This window comes from Oryx dammah, unplaced genomic scaffold (assembly GCF_014754425.2).
Source record: "Oryx dammah isolate SB20612 unplaced genomic scaffold, SCBI_Odam_1.1 HiC_scaffold_21, whole genome shotgun sequence".
Taxonomy (NCBI): Eukaryota; Metazoa; Chordata; class Mammalia; order Artiodactyla; family Bovidae; genus Oryx; species Oryx dammah.
In genome coordinates, this window is record NW_024070205.1 from 45903281 (window position 1) to 45929446 (window position 26166).

At 39.6% G+C, this 26166-nt stretch overlaps 1 protein-coding gene across 1 annotated transcript in view; it reads right to left on the bottom strand.

Annotated features, from left to right (window-relative positions):
• Window positions 1-26166, bottom strand: part of PLD5 (phospholipase D family member 5) — a 313562-nt gene that overhangs the window by 214513 nt on the left and 72883 nt on the right. The window contains exon 2 of the mRNA XM_040263578.1: window positions 14030-14166. Within this exon, the coding sequence (XP_040119512.1) occupies window positions 14030-14166 (137 nt within the window). The remainder of the gene's footprint in view (window positions 1-14029; window positions 14167-26166) is intronic.

A 26166-nucleotide genomic window follows, 5' to 3' on the forward strand; every position in this document is an offset into this window, starting at 1 on the left:
AAGTGAAATGCAGGTGGAATACGTTGGCCCAGGTCCCTGCTAAGCAGCTAAGTCGCTTCAGTCATGTCCGACTCTCTGCGACCCCTGAGACGGCAGCCCACCAGGCTCCCCTGTCCCCAGGACTCTCCAGGCAAGAACACTGGAGTGGGTTGCCATTTCCTTCTCCCAGGTCCCTGCTGCTGCTGCTGCTAAGTCGCTTCAGTCGTGTCCGACTCTGTGCGACCCCATAGACGGCAGCCCACCGGGCTCCCCCATCCCTGGGATTCTCCAGGCAAGAATACTGGAGTGGGTTGCCATTTCCTTCTCCAATGCATGAAAGTGAAAAGTGAAAGTGATATCCTCACAAAGTAGAGGCTCCAAACAGAAAGAAAATAATATACAGTGAGTACCTAACTCAAGCAGGGTTCTAAGTGCTCTACATTAATATCACGTGGGCAGAAAGAGATAGTCTAGTTGGTGCACAAGGAGAGAAGACGACAAGAGAGGAATCATTAGCCTGAGCTAGGGATTTTGGAATTACTTGATAAGAAGTAGAGGTGAAATCACAGGAATGACTCTGCCAAAGCAGAGAATAGGAAATGAGAAAAAACAAGACTTGGCTGTGTTTGTAAGTGGGCAATGAAAAGCCTATATGAAATTGAATACACAAATGGACAAAACTCAGATTATATATAAAAACAGAATTCAGACCCACAGTGCAGCAACTTGACCAAGAAACCAGCATCTTATCCACAATAACTAGCCTAGGAAGCCAGGTCATATAGGTCAGACATGTAGGAAGTCAGACTGCTATCTCTGGTAACAATCCACAGAGCCAAACAATAATTTTTGCAACCAAAATAACCAAGATTTTCTCATTTGATTAATAACTGATATCTTCTGTAATTTTTGTCCACACTTCCAACTTAGAAAAAACCAGAGAGACAAATATACTCCCTTACTCCATCACATAGGATGGCTCATTTTAATTAAGTTAGAACCTAACCTAATGTACCTCCAGCATCCCGAGACCAACAGCTTCCAATAAGTGCACACATGAAGGCTTCCTTTTTCCACTATAAAGTTTTCCCTCTTCTCTGCTTGACTCTGAGCCTCTACCCCAAATGCAACTGATGGTGACTGACTCCCATACTATAGCAACCTCTGAATAGTCTTTAATTTTTTTATTCGCTTGTTCTCAATTTATTTCCACAGGATTATTGGCATAGAGATGGTTATCTTTGGAAAGGGCAAGAAAAATCTCTTCCTTTGAATAAAAATGGGAGGAGGGAAGGATGAGTAAAGACACTTGGGGATTCTAAGGTGGCAAGAAAGCTGAAGTAACAAATTATACCACATAGATGCCATTTCTCAAAGTAATCTCTAAACAGAGATTCAGGAGAGGTAAGGTTGGGGCTGTAGGAAAGTGAAAGGAGTTTAGAACTGGAGAAAGAAAACACGGCGCCAATAATAAATGGGTAAAATGCCCAGAGCAATCTACAGATTAAATGCAATCCCTATCAAAATAACCATAGTATTTTTCACAGAACAAGAACAAATAACCTTCACATTTACATGGAATCAAGAAAGGCCATGAATAGTCCAAGTAATCTTGAGAACAGAGAACAAAGCTGGAGGTGTAATGCTCCCAGACTTCAGACTAAAGCTATAGTAGTCAGAACAGTATGGTATTGGCCAAAAACAGGTACATAGATCAGTGGAACAGAATAGAAAGCCAAGAAATTAATCCATACTTTTGTGATTGATTAATCTACGACATTCAGGTATGACCTAAATCAAATCAAATCCCTTAATGTTATATAGTGGAGGTGATGAATAGATTCAAGATATTAAATCTGATAGACCGAGACCCTGAAGATCTATGGATGGAGATTCATAACATTGTACGGGAAGCAATGACCAAAACAATCCTGAAGAAAAATAAATGAAAGACAGCAAAGGGGTTGTCTAAGGAGGCTTTACAAATAGTTGAGGAAAGAAGAGAAGTGAAAGGCAAAGGATAAAGGATACACTCAACTTAATGCCGAGTTCCAGAGAATAGCATGGAGAGATAGGAAAGCCTTCTTAAGTGAATGACGTAAGAAATAGAGGAAAAGAATAGAATGGCAAAGACTAGACATCTATTCAAGAAAATTGGAGATATCAAGGGAACATTTCATGCAAGGATGGACATGATAGTGGGAAGGAGCTGACAGAAGCAGAAGAGATTAAGAAGAGGTGGCAGGAATACATAAAAGAACTCTACAAGAAAGGTCTTCATGGCCTGGATAACTATGATGGTGTCATCACTCATCTAGAGCGGAATATCCTGAAGTCAAATGGGCCTTAGGAAGCATTGCTACGAACAAAACTAGTGGAGGTGATGGCTTTCTGGCTGAGCTATTTCAAATCCTAAAAGATGATGCTGTAAAATGCTACACTCAATATGTCAGCAAATTTGGAAAACTCAGCAGTGGCCACAAGACTGGAAAAGATTAGTTTTCATTCCAATTCTAAAGCAGGGTAATGCCAAAGAACGTTCAAACTACTGTACAATTGTACTCATTTCACATGCCAGCAAGGTTATGCTCAAAAGCCTTCAAGTTAGGCTTCAGCAGTATGTGAACTGAGAACTTTCAAATGTACAAGCTGGTTTAGAAAAGGCAGAGGAACCAGAGATCAAATTGCCAGTATTCACTGGATCATGGAGAAAGCAAGAGAATTCCAGAAAAACACCTAGTTCTGCTTCATTGACTACACTAAAATCTGACTGTGTGAATCACAACAAACTGTGGAAAATTCTTAAAGAGAGGGGAGTACCAGACTGCCTTACCTGTTTCCTAAGAAACCCACATGAAGGTCAAGAAGAAACAGTTAGAGCCAGACAAGGAACAAGGAAAGTGAAAAGTGAAAGTGAAAGTTGGTCAGTCATGTCTGACTCTCTGTGACTCCATGGACTGTAATCCATGAAATTCTCCAGGCCAGATTACTAGAGTGGGTAGCCTTTCCCTTCTCCAGGGGATCTTAGTTCAAAATTAGGAAAGGAGTACGACAAGGCTGTATGTCGTCACCCTGTTTATTTAACTTATATGCAGAGTTCATCATGTGAAATGCCAGGCTGGATGAATCACAAGTTGGAATCAAATTGTCAGGGATAAACATCAATAACCTCAAATATGCAGATGATACCACTCTAATGGCAGAAAGTGAAGAGGAACTAAAGAGCTTCTTGATGAAGGTAGAAGAGGAGAGTGAAAAAGCTGGCTTGAAAGTTAATGTTAATAAAATTAAGATCATGGCATCCAGTTCCATCATTTCATGACATACAGAAGGGGAAAAAGTGGAAGCAGTGACAGGCTTTATTTTCTTGGGCTCCAAAATCACTGTGGATGGTGATTGCAGCCATGAAATTAAAAGATACTTGCTCCTTGGAAGAAAAGCTCTGACAAACTAGACAGTGTTTAAAAAAGCAGAGGCATCACTTTGCTGGTAAAGATCTGTAGTCAAAGCTATGGTTTTTCCAGTAGTCACATACAGAAGTGAGAGGTGGACCATAAAGAAGGCTAAGCATGGAAGAATCAATGCTTTTGAATTATGGAGTTGGAGAAGGCTTTTGAGAGTCTCTTGGACTGCAAGGAGAGCAAACCAGTCAATCCTAAAGGAGATCAACCGTGAATATTCACTGGAAGAACTGATGCTGAAGCTGAAGCTCCCATACTTTGACCAGTTGATGGGAAGAGCTAACTCACTGGAAAAGACCCTGATGCTGGGAAAGATTGAAGGCAACAGGAGAAGGGGGTGGCAGAGGAAGAGATGCTTAGATAGAATCACCGACTGAATGGACATGAATTTGAGCAAACTCTGGGAGACGGTGAAGGTGTGCTGCAGTCCATGAGGTCGCAAAGAGTCAGACAGAAGTAAGCATCTGAACAACAACAACAGTCTATGACAAAGGAGGCAAGAATATACAATGAGGAAAAAAGTCTCTTCAGTGGGTGGTGCTGGGAAAAGTGGAAAGCTACTTCTAAATGAATGAAATGAGAATATTTTTAATGCAGTACACAAAAATAAACTCAAAATATACTGGAGACCTAAAGGTAAGACCAGAGACCATAAAACTCCTAGAAGAAAGCATAGGCAGAGCACACTTTGACATAAATAAGTGTAATAATTTTTTTGGATCTGTGTCCTAAAGCAAAGGAAACAAAAGCAAAAGACACAAACGAAACCTTATTACATGTAAAACCTTTTGTACAGCAAGGAAAAGCATCAACAAAACAACAACAAAGACAGCCTACTAAACAGAAGAAAATATTTGAATGTGATATGGCTGATAAGGGGTTAATATCAGAACTATATAAACAACTCATATAACTCTATATTAAAAAAAAAACTCAATTTAAAAAATGGGCAGAAGTCCTGAATAACTATTTATCCAAAGATGACATGCAAATCTCCAGCAGGCACATGAAAAGATGCTCAAGATCACCAGTTACTAGGGAAATGCAAATCAAAGCCTCAACGAGACACCTCACACCTGTCAGAATGGCCATTACCAAAAAAATCTACAAACAAGAAAGGCTGGAGAGGACATGGAAAAAAGGGAACCCTTGTACACTGTTGGTGGAACCGTGAATCGTAGCAGCCACTGTGGGAAATGGTATGGAGGTTTATCTAAAAATAGAACTACCATCTAATCCAGCCATTCTATTCCTGTGTGTATATCCAAAGAAAACACATTAATTCAAAAACATACATGTACCCCAGTGTTCATAGCAGCATTATTTAAAATAGCCAAGATATGGAAGCAATCTAAGAAACTACCAACAGACGAATGGATAAAGATATGATACATATATGTCTGGAAGGAAATGGCAACCCACTCCAGTATTCTTGCCTGGAAAATTTCAGGAACAGAAGAGCCTGGCAGGCTACAGGCCATAATGTCACCAAGAGTTGGACATGACTTAGCCACTAAACGTAATATGTGTGTGTGTGTGTGTGTGTGTGTGTGTGTCTGTGTGTGTGTGTGTGTGTGTGTGTGTGTGTGTAATGGAATATTAGTCATAACAAAGAATGGGGTTTTGCCATTTGCAACAATATGGATGATGGATGGACCTGCCTGGAGGGAATTATGTTTAGTGAAATAAGTCCAAGACAGAGATAGACAAATACTTTATGTTATCATGTGTGTGTGGAATCTAAAAATTAAAACAAATAAATGAATATAACAAAACAGAAACAGACTCACAAATACAGAGACCAAACTTGTGGTTACTGGTAAAGAAAGGAAAATGGGGAGGGGTAAGATAGAGTTAAGGCATTAAGAGGTACAATAAGTTACAAATAAATAAGTTACAAGAATATATTATTGTACAACATGGCGAATATAGACAATACTTTATAATAACTTTAAATGGAATATAATCTATAAAACTATTGAATCCTTATTTTGATTCAATAATATTGAATTGAATCATCATATACTCAATCATTGAATCATCACACACTCGAAATGAATAAAGTATTGTAAATCGGCTTTGTAAATCAACTATGTTGTTGTTTAGTCACTAAGTCATGTCTGACTCCTTGTGACCCTGTGGGCTGTAGCCCTCCAGGCTCCTCTGTCTGTGGGTTTCCTAGGCAAGAATACTAGAGTGGCTTGCCAGTTCCATCTCCAGGAGATCTTCCTAACCCAGAGATCAAACCCGAGTCTCCTGCATTGCAGGCATATTCCTTTACCTCTAAGCACTGCTATACTTCAATTAAAAAAGAAATAGGTAAAATGGCTCACTTTTGATACTGGCATTATAAAAGGAAAATTACATTAAGAAATTTATAAGGGAAACAGGTTCATGGTGAGCTAAAATGGAGAAACTAGGAGAAAATGTAGAACAAAATCTCTAGAGCCAGTTTTTGCCTTAGTCCATCTTTCATCATGATTGTTTCAGTTCAGTTCAGTCCCTCAGTCGTGTCCAACTCTTTGCAACCCCATGAATCACAGCACAGCAGGCCTCCCTGTCCATCACCAACTCCCGGAGTCCACTCAAACTCACGTCCATCGAGTCAGTGTTGTTTACTACATTAGAAATCTATTTGTAGTACCAGGTGCTCTAGGCTTTTATATTCTTTCCTGTTCCTTAGGGGTGGGGGGGTGTAGATTAATGTTTCTCTTTCTCTTTAGACAGAAAAGCATGCAGATGTCAAATATGAAGCCAAAAACTGAGTCTTCTAAATTTGGGAGCAACACTAATTTAAAAACACGGTTGGGTTTGTCAATATAAACCATGGTAGATCAAAGTTAATCTAAATAGAGGAAAAATTTGTAGCTTAAGAATAGGATTAAAAAAATGGATGAAAAGACTCTTATTTGGGAGCAAAGTTAAATGGAATGTAAAAGGGGACTGCAAATATTTATAATGAACTTATGTCCCTTAATAAAAGGAACAGTCAACACTTAACTGTGCACTTATCATATGACAAATGTTATTGTTTGAAAGGTACTTACATTAACATGCTTAGTCTTTACAGAAACCTTTCAAATAGGACATCATAATTGTCTTCATTACAGAGATGAAAAAAAGTGTGATAATAAAACTGAGAAATTTGCCCCAAAGTGCAGTTCTCCTAAGTGGTACAGCCAAATTCAAACACAGGGAATTTGGCCCCTATAATCCATGTTCTTATTTCCATAATATGAAAGGAAGGAAAGGAAAAAGGATGACGGAATGCTGCTCAGTCACAAAAGCAATTTTAAAAACCTCTTCTCTGGTGTCCTTGTATCCTCATCACTAATATCCTTGGGGGATAATTTAATGACACTCTTAGAACTTAAAGTTTTGATATCTAATAGAATGCTCCACAAAAGGAACCAGGGCTCATTAGACAGGAGACAAACACCAGGTCTCAGAATCAGAAAATTCAAAATGGGGCTGGAACAGCTTGTAGCTTCCAGGAGGTAAGGCTGCTCTCAGAGAAATCTAGAATAATGTCCAAATGTACAAAAGACAGCTCCTACTAGCCAAGAATAAAAAGGGCATTAAAAGGGAAAACAATGATTATAGTCTATTGGAGCAAGTTGTATCTGTTAAAATAGCTCTAAGGCCATGATACAAAGAGAAAGTACAAACTACCAGGAAGTGATTGTCAATGCACAAAGAGGTCTCTCAATACTATCTTCTAGAAATGTTATATATTGATGATCCAAAGTATATATGTCTTATTTTGGAGATGTAACTGGGTTATTAATATATAGATACCTCAGTGACTCAGATAGTAAAGAATCTGCCTGCAATGCAGGAGACCCAGGTTCAACCCTTGGGTTGCGAAAATTCCCCTGGAGAAGGAAATGGTAACCCACTCCAGTGTTCTTGCCTGGAGAATCCCATGGACAGAGGAGCCTGGCAGGCTATATAGTCCATGGGGTTGCAAAGAGTTGGACACAACTGAGCAACTAACATTTTTGCACTTTCATGAATATAGTATATTATTTTAAAGTAAGTAAATAATGAATCAGAAAAGAAATTCAGAAAACAGAGATATGAAAAACATAAAATAGGGAAGCCAGCTTTCTAACAGAGAAATTGTAAAATTTATACAATGTATATAAAGTGTGTGTGTGTTGGTGGTGGAGATGCCCTATTAAAGTGAGTCTGCCCTTACCATACTTTTTGTAGCCAAACCTTGGTGGTCTAGGCCACCCTTTATTAGAGAACAACGATTATAACTTACCCTACTCCCCTGGTGGCTCAGTGGTAAAGAATCCACCTGCAATGCAGGAGATCCCTTGGTCAGGAAGATCTCCTGGAGTAGAAAATAGCAACCCACTCCAGTATTTGTGCCAAGGAAAATCCCATGGACAGATGAGCCTTGTGGGCTATAAGTCCATATGGTTGCAAAGAGTTGGACATTACTGAGCAACTGAACACACACATAGTAACTTATACGTTAATTACCCAGCCTAAAATATTACATGGGTCCCATTTTATACAGACCCAAGTCCATTCACTTTATGGTAAAAGCAAATTACTGGGTTCAGGAATAGTGGGTATTATATATATATATATATATAGTTATATATATATATATAGAGAGAGAGAGACTGAGTTGGTCCATTCCCTTTATGTTTCAGACCAAATGGGCACAAGCTAAAATGGATATACAGATTTGTGAGTGAGCCCAATCAGGCCAGTAGTCACCCAGACCCAGGACTGATTCACAAGGATGAGAAGCAAGTGTGAGGAAGCCCAGGAGCAGGGGCTGACATAATTAATAGTTACCTGGATAGAAATGATGGCAAACATCCACCAGTATGTTTAGAAGTCAATGATAGCCCACCTAGAAATTTATGTTTATTTAGCTTGTTTATTGAGAGTTTATATTACTATAGTTTATGGGAATTGGGTTTGAGATGGAAAAGGAGCAAGGTGAAAAGTGATTCTGTGTGCATTTATCCACGAGGTGTGGTAAAGAAAAGTCCATCTTCTAGTAAGTGTTTAATGATATTTCTAGTGGGGCAGTAACCATCCAAAACAACTGATGTAGGATTCGTCCAGGAGAGACAGATGTAACTGCAAAGTGAAAACTGGAGGTCTCTCATCCGAATGGGTGAGTTCCACAGGTGAGCAGGCGTTCTGCATGTGAGCAGCAGTGGGAGGTAAGCTCCAGCACCTCTGGTCCCTGGGGATGTGACATGTGGGAAACATCGTAGTGCATAGTTACATCTTGCAGGAATGGTGTAAAACAGTAATTAGGGCCACTAGTGAACCACAAGTTAGCCCAAACACAGGATGTCTACAATCTCACGTGGCCGTTTAAGTCATTCTTGACTCTCAGTAATGCCCCAGAGCCTACTGAAATATAGTTTCTTGGTAAAACTAGAAAATCTGCCTTTCACCCTCTCAGGTGATCAAGTGACGTGGAGGTTTATATTACTAGGGACTAAATCAGCAATTAAAAACACACAGGAAAATGATGGAAAGTACACATAAATTCAGTACAAAGAGACAGAGAAATAGGTCAAAGGCATTTACCGAGGTCAAAAAATCTTGTTTCTGGGCATGAAAACTGAGGTTGGTTGAAATACACTTTGGAAGATGTGTTTAGAGCAGTTATTTTATTGACTCATATGGAAAACTATAATCGAGGGTATCATTATTCTACTATTAGAACAGTATTACAGAAGCTAAGTAATAAAAAGAAGAGAAATAAAATAAATCAGGAAATAATAAATCACAAATTGGATAATATTTATTGGGAGATACATGTTTTAGAGAGACTTATAAAAACTCAACAAAGAAAGACATGTTGAGTGGGTAGTATGACTCAGAGTGGGAATCTTTCAGAGGACAGAAAGGTATCTAGGCTAGCTAGTAGAGATAAAATGAATTAAAGTAATATATATAGAAAAGAGTACACTGGGTGAAGAGACCTTGGAAAGGGGCTGTCAAAACAGTCAGAAGCTGCTGACAGACTGTAGGATGTCTTGTATTCTTTTAACTTTCAGGAGTGAGGAAGCTACAAACACAGAGGGAGCTTAATTACAAAGGTAATGAGCTCTCCTGAGCAAGCAGCACTCTTTAGGATAATGACACCATAAGGAGAAGAACATAAAAAGAAAACTTTGCGAGTGAAAGCATTAGTTGCTCAGTCGTGTCCAACTCTTTGCAACTCCACGGACTATAGCCTACCAGGCTCCTCTGTCCATGGGATTCTCCAGGCAAGAATCCTGGAGTGGGTTGCCATTCCATTGCTAGGGCTTCTGCAGATTGGCAGTTTTCCCTCCTAGTCTCTATCAGCACCAGCGGACTCCCTGGGTGCATCTTCAAACAATGTCACTTCTTTTACCTGGGGCATCCCTGCCTGGAGGAACCTAGGACTGAAGAACAAGGAGCTCACTCTCTCTGCAAGCTGCTGGCGGGCCGAGCAATGGCTGGGGATGCCCTGAGAATAGGATGGGCAGGACTAGGAGTCGACCAGTTTAAGAACTAGCAGCATGGTTGAGGTACAAGATCCAAGGAGGCAAGTAAGCGTACAGGATGCTACAGGAAGTATCCAAGACACACTGGTAATGGTCTAAGAAATGGATAAAAACAAAATGAAACCAGGAGGGGCTGGGAGTATAGGAGGAGGTTTAGGGAAATGGGAGATAGAATATGCAAATCAGTAATGGCCAGTCCACATATATTTATATATATATATATATGTGTGTGTGTGTGTGTGTGTATATATGGATATATATATATATATATATATATATGGTAGAACTCTGACCTCATAACCTGCAGCAACCTGCCCAGGAAACCAACTTCTTATCTATAATAACCAGCCCAGGAAGTCAGCCTGCTCTAAGTAGGAAAGAGGATTGCTCTTTCTGTAGGAAAGAGGATTGCTATCTCTAATAATAATCCAGGAAACTAAACAATAACTTCTGAAATCAAGATAGCCATAACTTAATCAATAACTGCCATCTTCCCTAACTTTTGTCCCTACTTCCAATTTAGAACCAACCAGAGAAAACAAATATGTACCCCTAACCCATGACGTCGGATGCCTGCTTCTAGCTAGCCTGCCCCCAGCTCCCCCAGGCCCACAGGGCACAGCACTATCAAGCTTTCCCCCTCCGCTGCCTGCCTCTGAGTCTCTGCTGAAACACAAGTGACCGAGGTGAACTGCCTTGCCACAGCAAGCTCTGAATCAATAGCTCCGTTCTCATGTTTACGTCACTCATTCTCATATGTTCATTCTCTTTGTTTACCTCCACAGAATCAAAGACTACTAAAATCAAGATGAACAGTAGATTCAGGATGAATGTGAAGGTGTGGGGGAATAGGAAGCTAGTTGCGAATAGAGAAGAGGGATTCTGTATGCTTAGAAAGGGACAGGGAGGGGGCTGACATCTATATATTGCTTGTTATGAGTTTCCTGTGGTTTGGTTGTAGATTTATACAATTTACTGAAGCCTCATAAAACCTTGTGAGAGAGATTTTGTTTAATCTACCATTTTAAGGGAAATAAAACTAAAACAGTTTTCATAACCCATCAGGAGTGGAGTGGCATCCAAAGCCAGGTTTCCTCTTTCTACTCTGCCAGGCCACTCCCCTAAACCTCCTCTGACTTTCCCACTGCACTTCTGACCACAATCACCATGACGGTCTCATGAACTATGTTGCGACTCCTTGTTCAGTCCTTTGTTGCTATGCAAAAAGGTGAATAACATAAATTACATATCTTGCCCAAGTTTACACAGTCAGTAAGTGGTAGGATGTAAATTTGAATCCAAATCTTTCAAATTTCAAAGTCCATGGTCTTTCAGTACATTAGGCTACTTGGGAGGTGGAGTAGTTTGCTGGCAGGTGCCAAGGCAAAGTGGATACTAAATTTATTGACTTGAAGTGGTTAAATACAGTAAAGCTAGGGTACTGGAAATAAACTTTACAGTTACTAACGATGATGGCACTGGTGAGAGATGAGACTGGTGGTTGGAAGGCCTATTGTTGCTGTTTAGTCACTCGGTCATGTCCGACTATTTTGCGACCCCATGGACTGTAGCCAGACAGGCTCTTCTGTCCATGGGATTTCCCAGGCAAGAATACTGGACTGGGTTACCATTTGATTCTTCAGGGGATCTTCCTGATTCAGGGATCAAACCCACATCTCCTGCATTACAGGCAGATTCTTTACTGCTAAGCCACCGTTCCAGCCCAGAAAGTCTATTAGCCAGATACAAAAGAAGGGAGTCTTGGAAGTTGGAAGGTAATGTTGCCTATAGTGATAAGGAGATAGTGACTGACATAAGAAAAGTTCATCAAATTAAAATGAGAATGACTGATGGTGGGGAAATGGACTGTCCCACTGGAGACTGGGATTGGATTGGGGTTTAAGAAATTGCAGTTGCCTTGCCTCCACCCTGTGCTCTGAAGAGAGGAGAAAAAGCAGAAGCTTCTCAGGATGAGGATAGGAGGAAGCCAGATATAACCTAGGCAGATATACAGAAGTGACAAGGCTGAGAATGCAGGAGGAAAGAAATGCAAGACACAGGAGAAGCGATTGTAGAAAGGAAGATCTGGAGGGGCTGCAAGTTCTGGAAAAGAGTTGCAGGGCTTCCCAGGTGCCACTAGTGGTAAAGAACCTGCCTGCCAGTGCAGGAGATATAAGAGGCTTGGATTCGACACCTGGGTTGGGAAAATCCCCTAGAAAAGGAAATGGCAACCCACTCCAGTATTCTTGCCTGGAGAATCCCATGGACAGAGGAGCCTGGTGGGCTATACTCCACAGGGTAGTAAAGAATTGGACATGAATGAAGCAACTTAGCACATGCAACCTAGAGATCAAGGTGATAATTGCAACTACCCAAGGAAAAGAAAGCAGGAAAATGGTTGGTAAATAGAAGAATACATTCTAGATGAAGGGAGAAGCAATACTGAGTCATCAGGATTTAGTTGTTGATTAAGATGGAAAAAATAACCAGGTCAAATTCCAGTTGTATGAATTGAAAATTAAAATTAAATTTTATAATAGATTTCTCCAAGTGAAAATAGGCATGATTTGAAGTTTTCCCCTTTTTTGTTGTAAAAAAACACATACCTCGTAACATTTGTTAAAAGGTCCTGGGTATTTTGTCTTAAGGAAGTCATTACAGTTTGACCTTTACAAAGTTGCCTTCTAGATTCTGGAGTTTGCCATTTAAAGTACTCAGCAGTCTTCATTACAGGTGAGGTGAGAGAGAGGGGCGAGCCATCCCAGTGAATAAGTATGAGTCATTGGCCCCCTGCCCACAGTATGCTTCTATGTGTCATGTAACAGGATTAGCACAAGGTAGTGATGTAGACAGAGTTTTCAGGAGGAAGATAATGATGATCTATTGTTTTTCTATTGCTTTCCTGATAACCTCAATATAATTTTCCTCCCAAATTCAGTCTGGGAAGTAGACATATTTAGGAATATCTATCTAGCATGAAGGAATAACCTAAAATGTATACTGATTTCTCTCTTGTACCCTTTGCTCTATACAGTACTGTTGCCTGGTAATTAAACTATAATGTATCATGGGTTAAAAAAAAACACCCAAATTTCTATTGTCTTATCCAGATGTTTTTTTTTCCTGTCAGACATTCAACCCTCAAGGCAAAATATCTAGGATAAAAACTTGCATATACATTACTAGGCTGTGGTTGATTTTAAGCTAGAAAAGAGGGGCACTTTGACTAATGCTTTTCAAAGGGAAAAAATAATATTTAAAATTCATTATAAGCACTAATTCATAATAACCATGTAATTTTATGGCCTCACTTCGACTCTGCAGCACACAAACATAAAAATAAACCTCTTGTTTCCCTGCCCCTTCTTGGTACTTTTTTACATCCTCCTACGAACCTCAAAAAACAAAGTAGCACCTAGGGAGGAGTTGGATGAGGAGATTTATGAGGATAAAACCATGCTGTGATGGCTCTGCAGTCAGAAGTGACCCTAGGGAAATGTTATTTAGTGTACCTGAAGAAAAATAATACAGATATGTAACACTAAAGCTGTTGTAATTTCTAGATGAAAAAAAACTTTGTGCTAAACTGGGACAGACTGAGGAGGTGCATGTCTTCTCATAGATATGCTTATTTATTTGATCCCTAATTTTAAGTTGGAATTTTCCCTGAGATGTGTGTTTACCTTCTGATCAACAACAGCTTGCACGGCTAGTCCTCAGTCTGTTGAGGCTTTCATTACTGCTGAGCTTATTATAGAACAAATCAAAACCTTATACACAGAGGTCTCCAGAAATGCAGGTTGTTGCAAAATTTTATTTTGTCAACCACACTTCTGTACAGAATATGCCCAAACTGTTAAGTGAATTAAAGTATGACTCATTTTTATTCCCTTAGTCTAAATAAAAGTAAAATCACCAGTGGACAGTGACTCATGCCTCAGCTTAACCCAATAGGCAGTTAGATGCTCATGTGTGTTTATGATATTTTTCTCTCACTGTCCAAGACCCCCTCTGATTTTCTCACCCACTCCCTAAAAGAGAATTTTTAAATTTCTGTTTGTTACCTCTTACCGACATTTATTTTGACAATTTTTTTCTGACAGTCCATCTTCATCCTCTCCCATGATATCCACAGCTGAAAATATCAATGCAACGAGAATGGCAAAGCAGCACACCAGCGCAAAGATCACTATGCACTTCTGCTGGGACTGCAAGAGAGAAAGAAGATAAAGACAAGTAAGCGAAGCAGTTTTGGCTTAGGAACCTCAAGCTGTGACAGCTTTTTTAAAAGTTCCATGCAAAACCCTTTGGGGAAGAGTTAGTTTTGTTACTGCCAGAGAAGCACTACTCTCTGGGTGAAATGTTTAAGACCTTTATGCTTATTCCTTAACAAAGCTTTCAAACCCTTGCTAAATATGTTAGAATCTATTAAATAATTCAGGTGCTACATCAAGACTTCCAAATGAATTTGCTCTTTTTCTTTCTAATCAAAATCAGTCCAGAAAAGATGACTGTAAGACCCACTACTTCAAATTAAAAATGAAACACAAGGTGGCTCAATAATTATTTTCTGTTCCCTGTTATCACCACTATGCAAACTGCATTTATCACTTCTAGGGAGGATTTTCAGAAGGAGCAAGAGTGACCTTTGACCAGGCAGCCAGGAGCACTCTCTTAGCAATGGGACACAGATATGCACAGATATGCCTGCACACACACATAGATTTCAGACCTTTGGTGAAACCAGCTGGCTTTGTTTCCTCCTACCACCCTCCTGCCCTTCATCCCTGCAGCCACATGGTCTCGAAAGAATCATGGAATCTTCTAAAGTACAGTGTCCAGTTTGTCCAGGGGCAGCCTCAGGTTACAGATTACACAGAAAGATGTAGTTTGGAAATAATGGTGTTTCTATGACCAGGCACTATCAGTTCAAATGGTTGTTTCTTTCTAGTGTTTTCTAACCCCCCCTCAGGTCTCATCTCACAGAAGAACCTGTTCCAAGTCCATTCGTGCCTGTCATTATGTTCTACTGCACATTCAGGGATAAAGTGGGAGAAAACACAAGTAAGATATACCATTGCTCTTTAACCACATGCTCTGGGTATCTCTAGGGCATGGGTTGTTTTATTCCTTCCATCTACCAGCAAAAAGCGAAGAGCCTAACAAATAGAAAGTGCTCAAGAGGTAGTTACTGTATAAACAAATACAGAGTGAATGAATGAAATGAAAATCACCATGCAAATGGAGAGCAACACGAGATTTCTTTCAGTGACCTTCCGAAAAGAAAATCAGTTCATTTCCACATTTTGGTGACTGTAAATCTTGCAGCTCATTCTTTTTCACACTGTTTGGGATCTAGCGGCAAATCTACAGGCCAAGCTTATCAACTCTGCAAAATTCTGCAGAACAGATTATGCATTCATCCTTGCTCCTTTACTTGGCATTCATCCTTGAATCTTCACTAATCTTATTTTTAAGAAGCAGCACTGTAAACTTGTTGAAGGCTCAGACTTTAGAAAAAGATTGCTTGGATTCTGCCACTTAATACTTGTATGCCCTTGTGCAAGTATTTAGTCTTTATGCTTTAGATTCTTTGTCTGTAAAATGGGCATAATAATAACAACAACTGCCTTATAGGGTTGTTATTAAAAATTAAATAAGATAAAGGACAGAAATGGTAGAGACCTAACAGAAGTAGAAGATATTAAGAAGAGGTGGCAAGAATACACAGAAGAACTCTACAAAAAAGATCTTCATGACCCGGATAATCATGATGGTGTGATCACTCATCTAGAGCCAGACATCCTGGAATGTGAAGTCAAGTGGGCCTTAGAAAGCATCACTACGAACAAAGCTAATGGAGGTGATGGCTTTCCAGTGGAGCTATTTCAAATCCGAAATATGATGCTGTGAAAGTGCTGCATTCAATATGCCAGCAAATTTGGAAAAGTCAGCAGTGGCCACAGGACTGGAAAAGGTCAGTTTTCATTCCAATCCCAAAGAAAGGCAATGCCACAGAATGCTCAAACTACCACACAATTGCACTCATCTCACACACTAGTAAAGTAATGCTCAAAATTCTACAAGCCAGGCTTCAACAATATTTGAACCATGAACTTCCTGATGTTCAAGCTGGTTTTAGAAAAGGCAGAGGAACCAGAGATCAAATTGCCAACATCCACTGGATCATGGAAAAAGCAAGAGAGTTCCAGAAAAACATCTATTTCTGCTTTATTGACTATGCCAAAGCCTTCGACTGTGTGGATCACAATAACTTGTGGAAAATTCTGAGAGAGATGGGAATACCAGACCACCTGACCTGCCTCTTGAGAAATCTGTATGCTGGTCAGGAAGCAACAGTTAGAACTGGACATGGAACAACAGACTGGTTCCAAATAGGAAAAGGAGTGTGTCAAGGCTCTATATTGTCACTCTGCTTATTTAACTTATATGCAGAGAACATCATGAGAAACGCTGGACTGGAAGAAGCACAAGCTGGAATCAAGATTGCTGGGAGAAATATCAATAACCTCAGATATGCAGATGACACCACCCTCATGGCAGAAAGTGAAGAGGAACTAAAAAGCCTCTTGATGAAAGTAAAAGAGGAGAGCGAAAAAGTTGGCTTAAAGCTCAACATTAAGAAAACAAAGATCATGGCATCCGGTCCCATCACTTCATGGGAAATAGATGGGGAAACAGTGGAAACAGTGTCAGACTTTACTTTTTTGGGCTCCAAAATCACTGCAGATGGTGACTGCAGCCATGAAATTAAAAGAGGCTTACTCCTTGGAAGAAAAGTTATGACCAACCTAGATAGTATATTCAAAAGCAGAGACATTACATTGTCGACTAAGGTGCGTCTAGTCAAGGCTATGGTTTTTCCAGTGGTCATGTATGGATGGGAGAGTTGGACTGTGAAGAAGGCTGAGCACTGAAGAATTGATGCTTTTGAACTGTGGTGTTGGAGAAGACTCTTGAGAGTCCCTTGGACTACAAGGAGATCCAACCAGTCCATTCTGAAGGAGATCAGCCCTGGGATTTCTTTAGAAGGAATGATGCTAAAGCTGAAGCTCCAGTACTTTGGCCACCTCATGTGAGGAGTTGACTCATTGGAAAAGACTCTGATGCTGGGAGGGATTGGGGGCAGGAGGAGAAGGGGACGACAGAGGATGAGATGGCTGGATGGCATCACGGACTCGATGGACGTGAGTCTGAGGGGACTCTGGGAGTTGGTGATGGACAGGGAGGCCTGGCGTGCTGCGATTCATGGGGTCGCAAAGAGTCAGACAAGACTGAGCGACTGAACTGAACTGATGTAAGTACTTAGAACAGTGCACCAAAAATAAAGAGCACTAAATGAGTGCCATTGTTAGTATATTGTACTAATATGCATCTCTGTAAGCTGCCTCAAATATTTTTGGGAAACAAGGTAAAGATATGAACAAACAAAACATACAACAAAAAATACAACTAGGTCTAGAGAAAGGCCGAGAGATAGACAGAAGAACAGGAAGAAATAAGGCAAAAAGAGAGAAAAGAAATGTGAGCTGGAAGTTTTCCAGGATAAAATTAAGAAACTGATCTAGATCAGTACTCAGAATTCGAAGCAGCATTTTTCAAACTTAAGCATGCATCTATACTACCTGGAGGGCTTATTAAAACATTCGTTGATGAGCCCCACTTCCAGAAGTTTTGATTCATTAGGTCTGGGGTGGGGCCCACAAACATGCATTTATAACAGCTTTCCATGGGGATGTTGATGCTCCCAGTCCAGGTGCCATACTTTGACGTATCAACGTTTCATCTCTACTAAACGCTGCTTAATACATGTTCATCATTCAAATCCACCTGCCTACAGTAGTTTATTTTCAAACATTAAAGGGATCATTATAAATACACCCTACTAATCCAAATGTAAACCTTGTAATTTTTTTTCTTTGTGAAGGTTTAAAAAATTATTTAAACTCTTTACTTGATATTTTAAGGATACTCATCATTCATATAATAACAAAATGTTTCCTGTTAGCTATTTAATATTAAAAAGAAAATAAATCACCAGGGTCCCACTGAGATATAACTGTCATCAACATTTTCTTCTGGTTCTTTCCTATACCACATCTACCTATATAGATCTGATAATATTTATAGTATTCTTTATACAGTTTTACATCCTGTATTAAATACTCTTTTAAAGCATAGTTTTAAGTTGTTGTGTAGTGTTTCACTGCATGAAAAATAATTCTCTCCTTTGCTCACAAATCTTTCCTTCAAAGCCACTAATTTTACGACAGAAATAAAGATTAAACATTTCCCTCATTTTATTCACTTCTCTATTATTATAAATAGAAGCAAAAAACTTTTAGAGATTTAAAATAATATAATGATATTCACATTAATTCAGTACAGAAGACCCTCTAACCCGGGATAATATAATTAAATATTTTCTCAGAATCCTAGAGACAGCAGCATGTCAGCTACATAGTGGGTACTGTATGCAGGTCAAGAAGCAACAGTCAGGACCAGACATGGAACAATGAACTGGTTCAAAATTCAGAAAGGAGTATGTCAAGGCTGTATATTGTCACCCTGCTTATTTATATTATATGCAGAATACATCATGTAAAATGCTGGGCTGGATGAATCACAAGCTGGAGTCAAGATTGCTGGGATAAATATCAATAACCTCAGGTATGCAGATGATACCACCCTAATGGCAGAAGGCCAAGAGGAACTAAAGAGCCTTTTGATGAAAGTGAAAGAATAGAGTGAAAATTTGGCTTAAAACTCAACATTCAAAAAACTAAGATCATGGCATCTGGTCCCATCACTTCATGGCAAACAGATGGTGGTGGGGAAGAAAACAGTGGCAGCTTTTATTTTCTTGGGCTCCAAAATCACTACGGACGGTGACTGCACCCATGAAATTAAAAGATGTTTGCTCCCTGGGAAAAAAAGCCATGACAAACCTAGACAGCATATTCAAAAGCATAGACATTACTTTGCTGACAAAGGTCCATATAATCAAAGCTATGGTTTTTCCAGTGGTCATGTATGGATGTGAGAGTTGGACCATGAAGAAGACTGAGCACTGAAAAACTGATGCTTTTGACCTATGGTGTTGGAGAAGACTCTTAAGAGTCCCTTGGACAGTAAGGAGATCCAGTCAATCTTAAAGGAAATTAACCCTGAATATACATTGCAAGGACTAATGCTGAAGCTCCAATACTTTGGCCACCTGATTTGAAGAGCCTACTCATGGCATCACTGACTCAATGGACATGAGTTTGAGCAAACTTCGGGAGATAGCGAAGGACAGGGAAATCTGGTGTGCTGCAGTTCAATGGGGTCGCAGAGTTGGACAAACTTAGCAACTGAACAATAGCAACAAAGTCTTAAATAATCTAAACTTCTACTTAAGAATGTAGAATATTTTTTAAAAAGAAGCGTGATAAACTCAAAATAGAGAAATGGAAAAAATACAGACCAGAATTCATTTAAAGAAAAAATTGAAAATACCAAGAAGATTTAACAATGAAACAAAAGCCTGGTTCTTTTGGAAGATCAATAAAATTGATAAATTTTCAGCTATACATATATGAAAAAAGAAAGACACAAATTGAAAAAGGCTCTATCAGTTCAGTTCAGTTCAGTCGCTCAGTCATGTCCCACTCTTTGCGACCCCATGAATCACAGCACACCAGGCCTCCCTGTCCATCACCAACTCCTGGAGTTCACTCAGACTCACGTCCATCGAGTCAGTGATGCCATCCAACCATCTTATCCTCTGTTGTCCCCTTCTCCTCCTGCCCCCAATCCCTCCCAGCATCAAAGTCTTTTCCAATGAGTCAACTCTTCACATAAAAAACTCTATAAAGTCACATAAAATGAACCATAAAGAAGGTAATATTATGAATAAGTTGAAATTAATCAGTGCAGATAAAATGGACAACTTTTGCAAAATAAAATTCCTAAACCTCACTCAACAAGAAACAGGTAAACTTAATACCCTTATATCAATTAAAGGAAATGAACTTTTGAATTTAAAACGTTAACACAGAGGAAACTCCAAGTTTAGGTGGTATCATTTTAGAAATCAGTTCAGTTCAGTGGCTCAGTTGTGTCTGACTCTTTGCGAGCCCATGGACTGCAGTATGCCAGGCTTCCCTGCCCATCACCAATCCTGAAGCTTACTCAAACTCATGTCCATTGAGTCTGTGATGCCATACAACCATCTCATCCTCTGTCGTCCTCTTCTCTTCCTGCCTTCAATCTTTCCCAGCATCAGGGCCTTTTCCAGTGAGTCAGTTCTTTCCATCAGGTGGCCAAAGTATGGAGTTTCAGCTTCAGCATCAGTCCTTCCAATGAATATTCAGGACTGATTTCCTTTAGGATGGACTGGTTGGATTTCTTTGCAGTCCAAGGGACTCTCAGGAGTCTTCTCCAACACCATACTTCAAAAACATCAGTGCTTTGGCTCTCAGCTTTCTTTATAGTCCAACTCTCACATCCATACATGACTACTGGAAAAACCATAGCTTTGACTATACGGACCTTTGCCAGCAAATAATGTTTCTGCTTTTTAATATGCTGTCTAGGTTGGTCATATCTTTTCTTCCAGGGAGCAGCTGTCTTTTAATTTCATGGCTGCAGCCACCATCTGCAGTGACTTTGGAGCCCAAGAAAATAAAGTCTCTCACTGTTTCCATTGTTTCCCCATCTATTTGCCATGCAGTGATAGGACCGGATGCCATGATCTCAGCTTTCTGAATGTTGAATTTTAAGCCAACTTTTTCACTCTCTTTCACTTTCATCAGGGGGCTCTTTAGTTCTTCTTTGCTTTCTGCCATAGGGGTGGTATCATCTGCATATCTCAGGTTATTGATATTTGTCCTGGCAATCTTGATTCCAGCTTGTGCTTCATCCAGCCCAGCATTTCACATGATGTACTCTGCATATAACTTAAATAAAGCAGGGTGACAATATACAGCCTTGGCATACTCCTTTCCCCATTTGGAACCAGTTTGTTGTTCCATGTCCAGTTCTAACTGTTGCTTCTTGACCTGCATACAGATTTCTCAGGAGGCAGGTCAGGTGGTCTGGTATTCCCATCTCTTTCAGAATTTTCCACAGTTTGTTGTGATCCACACAGTCAAAGGCTTTGGCATAGTCAATAAAGCAGAAGTAGATGTTTTTCTGGAATTCTATTGCTTTTTCGATGACCCAACGAATGTTGGCAATTTGATTTCTGGTTCCTCTGTCTCTTCTAAATCCAGATTGAACATATGGAAATTCATGGTTCATGTACTGTTGAAGCCTGGCTTGGAGAACTTTGAACATTACTGTACAAGCATGTGAGATGAGTGCAATTGTGTGGTAGAGTTTGAGCATTCTTTGGCATTGCCTTTCTTTGGGATTGGAATGAAAACTGACCTTTTCCAGTCCTTTGGCCACTGCTGAGTTTTCCAAATTTGTGGCATATTGAGGGCAACACTTTCACAGCATCATCTTTCAGGATTTGAAATAGCTCAACTGGAATTCCATCACGTCCACTAGCTTCGTTCGTAGTGATGCTTCCTAAGGCCCACTTGACTTCACATTCCAGGAAGTCTGGCTCTAGGTGAGTGATCACACCATCATGATTATCTGGGTCATGAAGATCTTTTTTGTAGAGTTCTTCTGTGTATTCTTGCCACCTCTTCTTAATATCATCTGCTTCTGTTAGGTCCATACCATTTCTGTTCTTTATGAGACCATCTTTGCATGAAATGTTCCCTTGGTATCTCTAATTTTCTTGAAGAGATCTCCAGTCTTTCCCATTCTATTGTTTTCCTCTATTTCTTTGCATTGATTTTAGAAATAAACATTATCAATTCCATAAAAATTTTTCCAGAAAATGGAAGAGATGGAAAATCTTCCCAACACATTCTGAGGTTACTGTTACCCTGATAGAAAAACCAAACACTTAAGAAAAAACTTTTTTCTCCTATTGTTTAATGATGCACTGCCTAGAAAACCAAGACAGTACAGTCATATTGCAACATTTATTTAATGTCTACCCCACTCAAAAGGAGCACAGGGAGGGATCCTCAATGGCCATAACTTCAACAGGGAACAGAATTTCTCAATTTTATTCAGAATTCTTACAACAATTGCAGAAGATCTTATCCATCTGAGCACACCTTGAACTGAAAGATAAAACACCAGCTACACAGCCTGCCTTTTTTTTTTTTTTAAATGCCTTCTACAGTTCTCCCAATTGTACTTAAGGGTGTCCCTCTTGTAGGAAATTTTCACTCTTTTTACCAGACCAATAATGAAAATTACTTCTATAGTAACATAAAGGCTTATATTTTTTCCCTTTCAAGGACATGCAAATTCATTATTTGATCATGCATTAATTTTCTACCTTTGGTCTTTTTCACTAAATTGAGCTCTTTGAGTTCTACAATCTTACCTAAATCTATATGCATGGCAGACATGATCGATAAACATTTGTTAAATAAGTGATGAATAAAAAATAAGGGGAAAGGGCTAAAAAATCAAAATGGTGATTGTTTTTTTATAACCGTGTTTATTTATTATGGCACCCCACTCCAGTACTCTTGCCTGGAAAATCCCATGGGCGGAGGAGCCTGGTGGGCTCCAGTCCATGGGGTCACTAAGGGTCAGACACGACTGAGTGACTTCACTTTGACTTTTCACTTTCATGCATTGGAGAAGGAAATGGCAACCCACTCCAGTGTTCGTGCCTGGAGAATCCCAGGGACAGGGGAGCCTGGTGGGCTGCTGTCTATGGGGTCGCACAGAGTCGGACACGACTGAAGCGATGCAGAAGAAGAAGAAGAAACACTTTCCCATGGATTCCCATAACAGAAGAACTTTTATTTGTAAAATTGAACAGGAAAAAAATTAAAGAGATCAAAATTAGCTAACACAAAGGATAACAGTGTAGTAGAGAAGGCATCTTTCCCAAAATATCAGGACGGAAAACAAAAACTCAAGTTTGAATCAACATGTTAACTGAGCACAAGAACCTACTCCCAATACTATACTAAATCATTAGAGATGAAGAACAGATATAATAATGATAATGATAATTCTATAACAGTGTTTGACAACTAAAAGTTACCATCCACGGACAAGAAATTTTGAAGATTTATTGTAAATTAGATTGATCGAGGAGATCAAAGCCCAAGACACATATGCATACATACATGGTAAGTCTCTTCAGTCGTGTCTGACTCTGTGTGACCCTAAGGACTGTAATTCACCTCGTTCCTCTGTCCCTGGGATTCTCCAGGCAAGAATACTGGAGTGGGTTGCCATTTCCTCCTCCAGGGGACCTTCCTCACCCAGGGATTGAACCCATGTCTGTTACTTCTCCTGTCTTGACAAGTGGGTTCTTTCCCACTAGTGCCACCGGGGAATCCCCAAGACACACATAGGAAAACACAAACAGCTATAAAGGAGAGCTTTAAGTGTAGAGGTGATAGAAGAAACTGGAAGGAACTTTGGAATTATAGACACTATACAGTCACACCTTAGAGATATTGCAGGCTTGGTTCCAGACCACTGCAATAAAGTAAATATCATAATAAAGTGAGCCACAAATATTTCGGTTTCCCAGTAGTTATAAATTTATGTTTATACCATAGTGAAGTCTATTAAGTATAAAATAGCATTATGTCTAGAAAAACAATACACATATCTTCAGTAAAAATGCTTTATTACTAAAAGTGCTAACCATAATCTGAGCTTTCAGTGAGTCATCCTATTTTTTCTGGTGGAGGGTGTTGCCTTGAGGTTGATGGCTGCTGGCTGATTAGGGTGGTGGTTGCTGAAGAATGGGGTGCCTGCAGCAATTTCTTAAAATAAGACAACAGTGTAGTTTGCCACATCAATTGATTCTTCCTTTCATGAGTGATTTCTCTGTAACATGCAATGGCAATGTTATCTTTTACCCACCATAGAACCTCTTTCAGAATTGTAGTCAATCTTCTCAACCACTGCCATGGCTTAATCAACTAAGTTTATGTAATAATCTCAATCCTCTGTTGTCATTTCAACAGTCTTCACAGTCTCTTCACCAGGAGTAGATTCCATCCCAAGAAACCACTTTCTTTGTTCATTCATGAAAAGCAACTCCCCATCTGTTCAAGTTTGACCATTGCAGTAATTCAGTCACACTTTCAGACTCTACTTCCAATTCTAGTTACTTCCTTCAACGAAGTCTTGAAACCCTCAAAGTACACTTAAAATGTTCAGTAAACCATGTTGTAAACAGATTTGATATCATCCAGACTCATTTGTTCCATTCATAGAGCACAGGCAGAGTAATTTAACGTAATTCTTAAGGGCCCTTGGATTTTTGAAATGATAAATGAGCACTGGCTTCAACTTAAAGTCATTGGCTGTCTCTAACAAGAGAGTCAGCCTATCTTCTGAAGTTCTGAAGTCAGGCATTGACTTTCCTCTATAGCTATGAGGGTTTCCCTTATGGCTCATCTGGTGAAGAATCCACCTGCAATGCAGGAGATCTGCATTTGATCCCTGGGTTGGGAAGATCCTCAGAAGAAGGGAAAGGCTACTCACTCCAGTATTCTGGCCTGGAGAATTCCATGGACTGTAAAGTCCATGGAATGGCAAAGAGTCAGACACGACTGAGTGACTTTCACTTTTCACTATAACTATGAAAGTCCTGGAGAAGGCAATGGCACCCCACTCCTAGATGGCATCTTCTTCCAATATAAGGTTGTTTTGTCCACACTGATATGTCTTTCAATATATCATAGTAAGCCCAAGTCCTTTCTGCTTACTGTCATTGGAGATTTTTTCCTGAAGTCAGTTGGTTAAGACTGCTTCATGTTTCTTATATAAATTATTTTTTCCCAATCACAGTAAAGGTTGATATGTCATCCAACTGGGGGCAAAAGAAAAACATCTCACTTCATATAGCCACCTTCATTAATTATCTTGGCCAGATCTTCTGTCTAACTTCTTGCAGCTTCTACATCAGCACTTGCTGCTTCATCTTGCACTTCTGTTACAGAGACATCTTCCTTTCTTTAAGTTCATGAACCAACCTCTCATAACTTAAAACGTTTCTTCTGAAATTTCCTCATCTTTCTCAGCATTCATAGAATTGAATATGGAACCTAAAAGTTGCATCTTCCTATATACAGAAAAGTGCTAAATTAATTAACTCTGCACTTAATGACCTCATACTTGCAGTCTGTAGGTCTGTATTGTGGAAGATGGGCAAAGAAGTGTAATACAATATGATCTATACCTCTATAAGGCTGAGGAGAGGGATGTGACGGTGATCATTTCATGGAAGAGTTGTATCAGTTCAGTTCAGTCGCTCAGTCATGTCCAACTCTTTGCAACCCCATGAACCGCAGCACGCCAGGCCTCCCTGTCCATCTGAGCAGGCCAATTCTGTTGCCTCCCACCTTCTCTTCTATGAACATATAATTTCTGGAATACAGAATTAGGGATTTCCTCTATACTCATCATGAAGAGAAACAAGGTATTTTGAATATTAGTGAATGAACAAGGCTGCTTTATGTAAGTCCATAAGAAGCAGCCAATATTTAATGGCTAAAATGTTATACTTTCATGTTCTCTGTGCCCCCATGCCCATTATAGATAAAATTAAACAAAAAAAGTAATAACAAATTGACAGCTGGTCTTTGAAAAGTTGAGGGCTTATTCCTCAAAAGCCTTGTATTCTACACTCTGCTTTTAACGAGCTGAGAAAAAGCTCTGAATCTTTCAATATATCAAAGTAAGTCCAAGTCCTTTCAACTTACAGTGAAATTCAGTTGGTTAAGACTGTTTTATGTTTCTTACATAAATTACTTCCTGATCACAGTAAAGTTTGATATTTTATCCAGTTGGAGGTAAAAGAAAAAACATTGTTGACAAAACTCAACAATCTTTATTTTAAACTAATTAAAATGTAAAGAAATCAAGGGTTGACTTTGGGTATAACAGTGAAGTGAGCAAAAAAAGCAAATTTTACCTTTCATCCCCTGTGTTCAGTTTCCTCTTATTTGAAAAAGGAACACACACACACACACACACACACATACCCCATAGATATAAAAGGGCGTGTTCAGGGAAGCTTGGAGTTGGAGTGGGATGGAACTTAAAGCCTTCCAATCTTAATTTGCCACTCAGTGCAGGGGTCTCATTGGCAACAC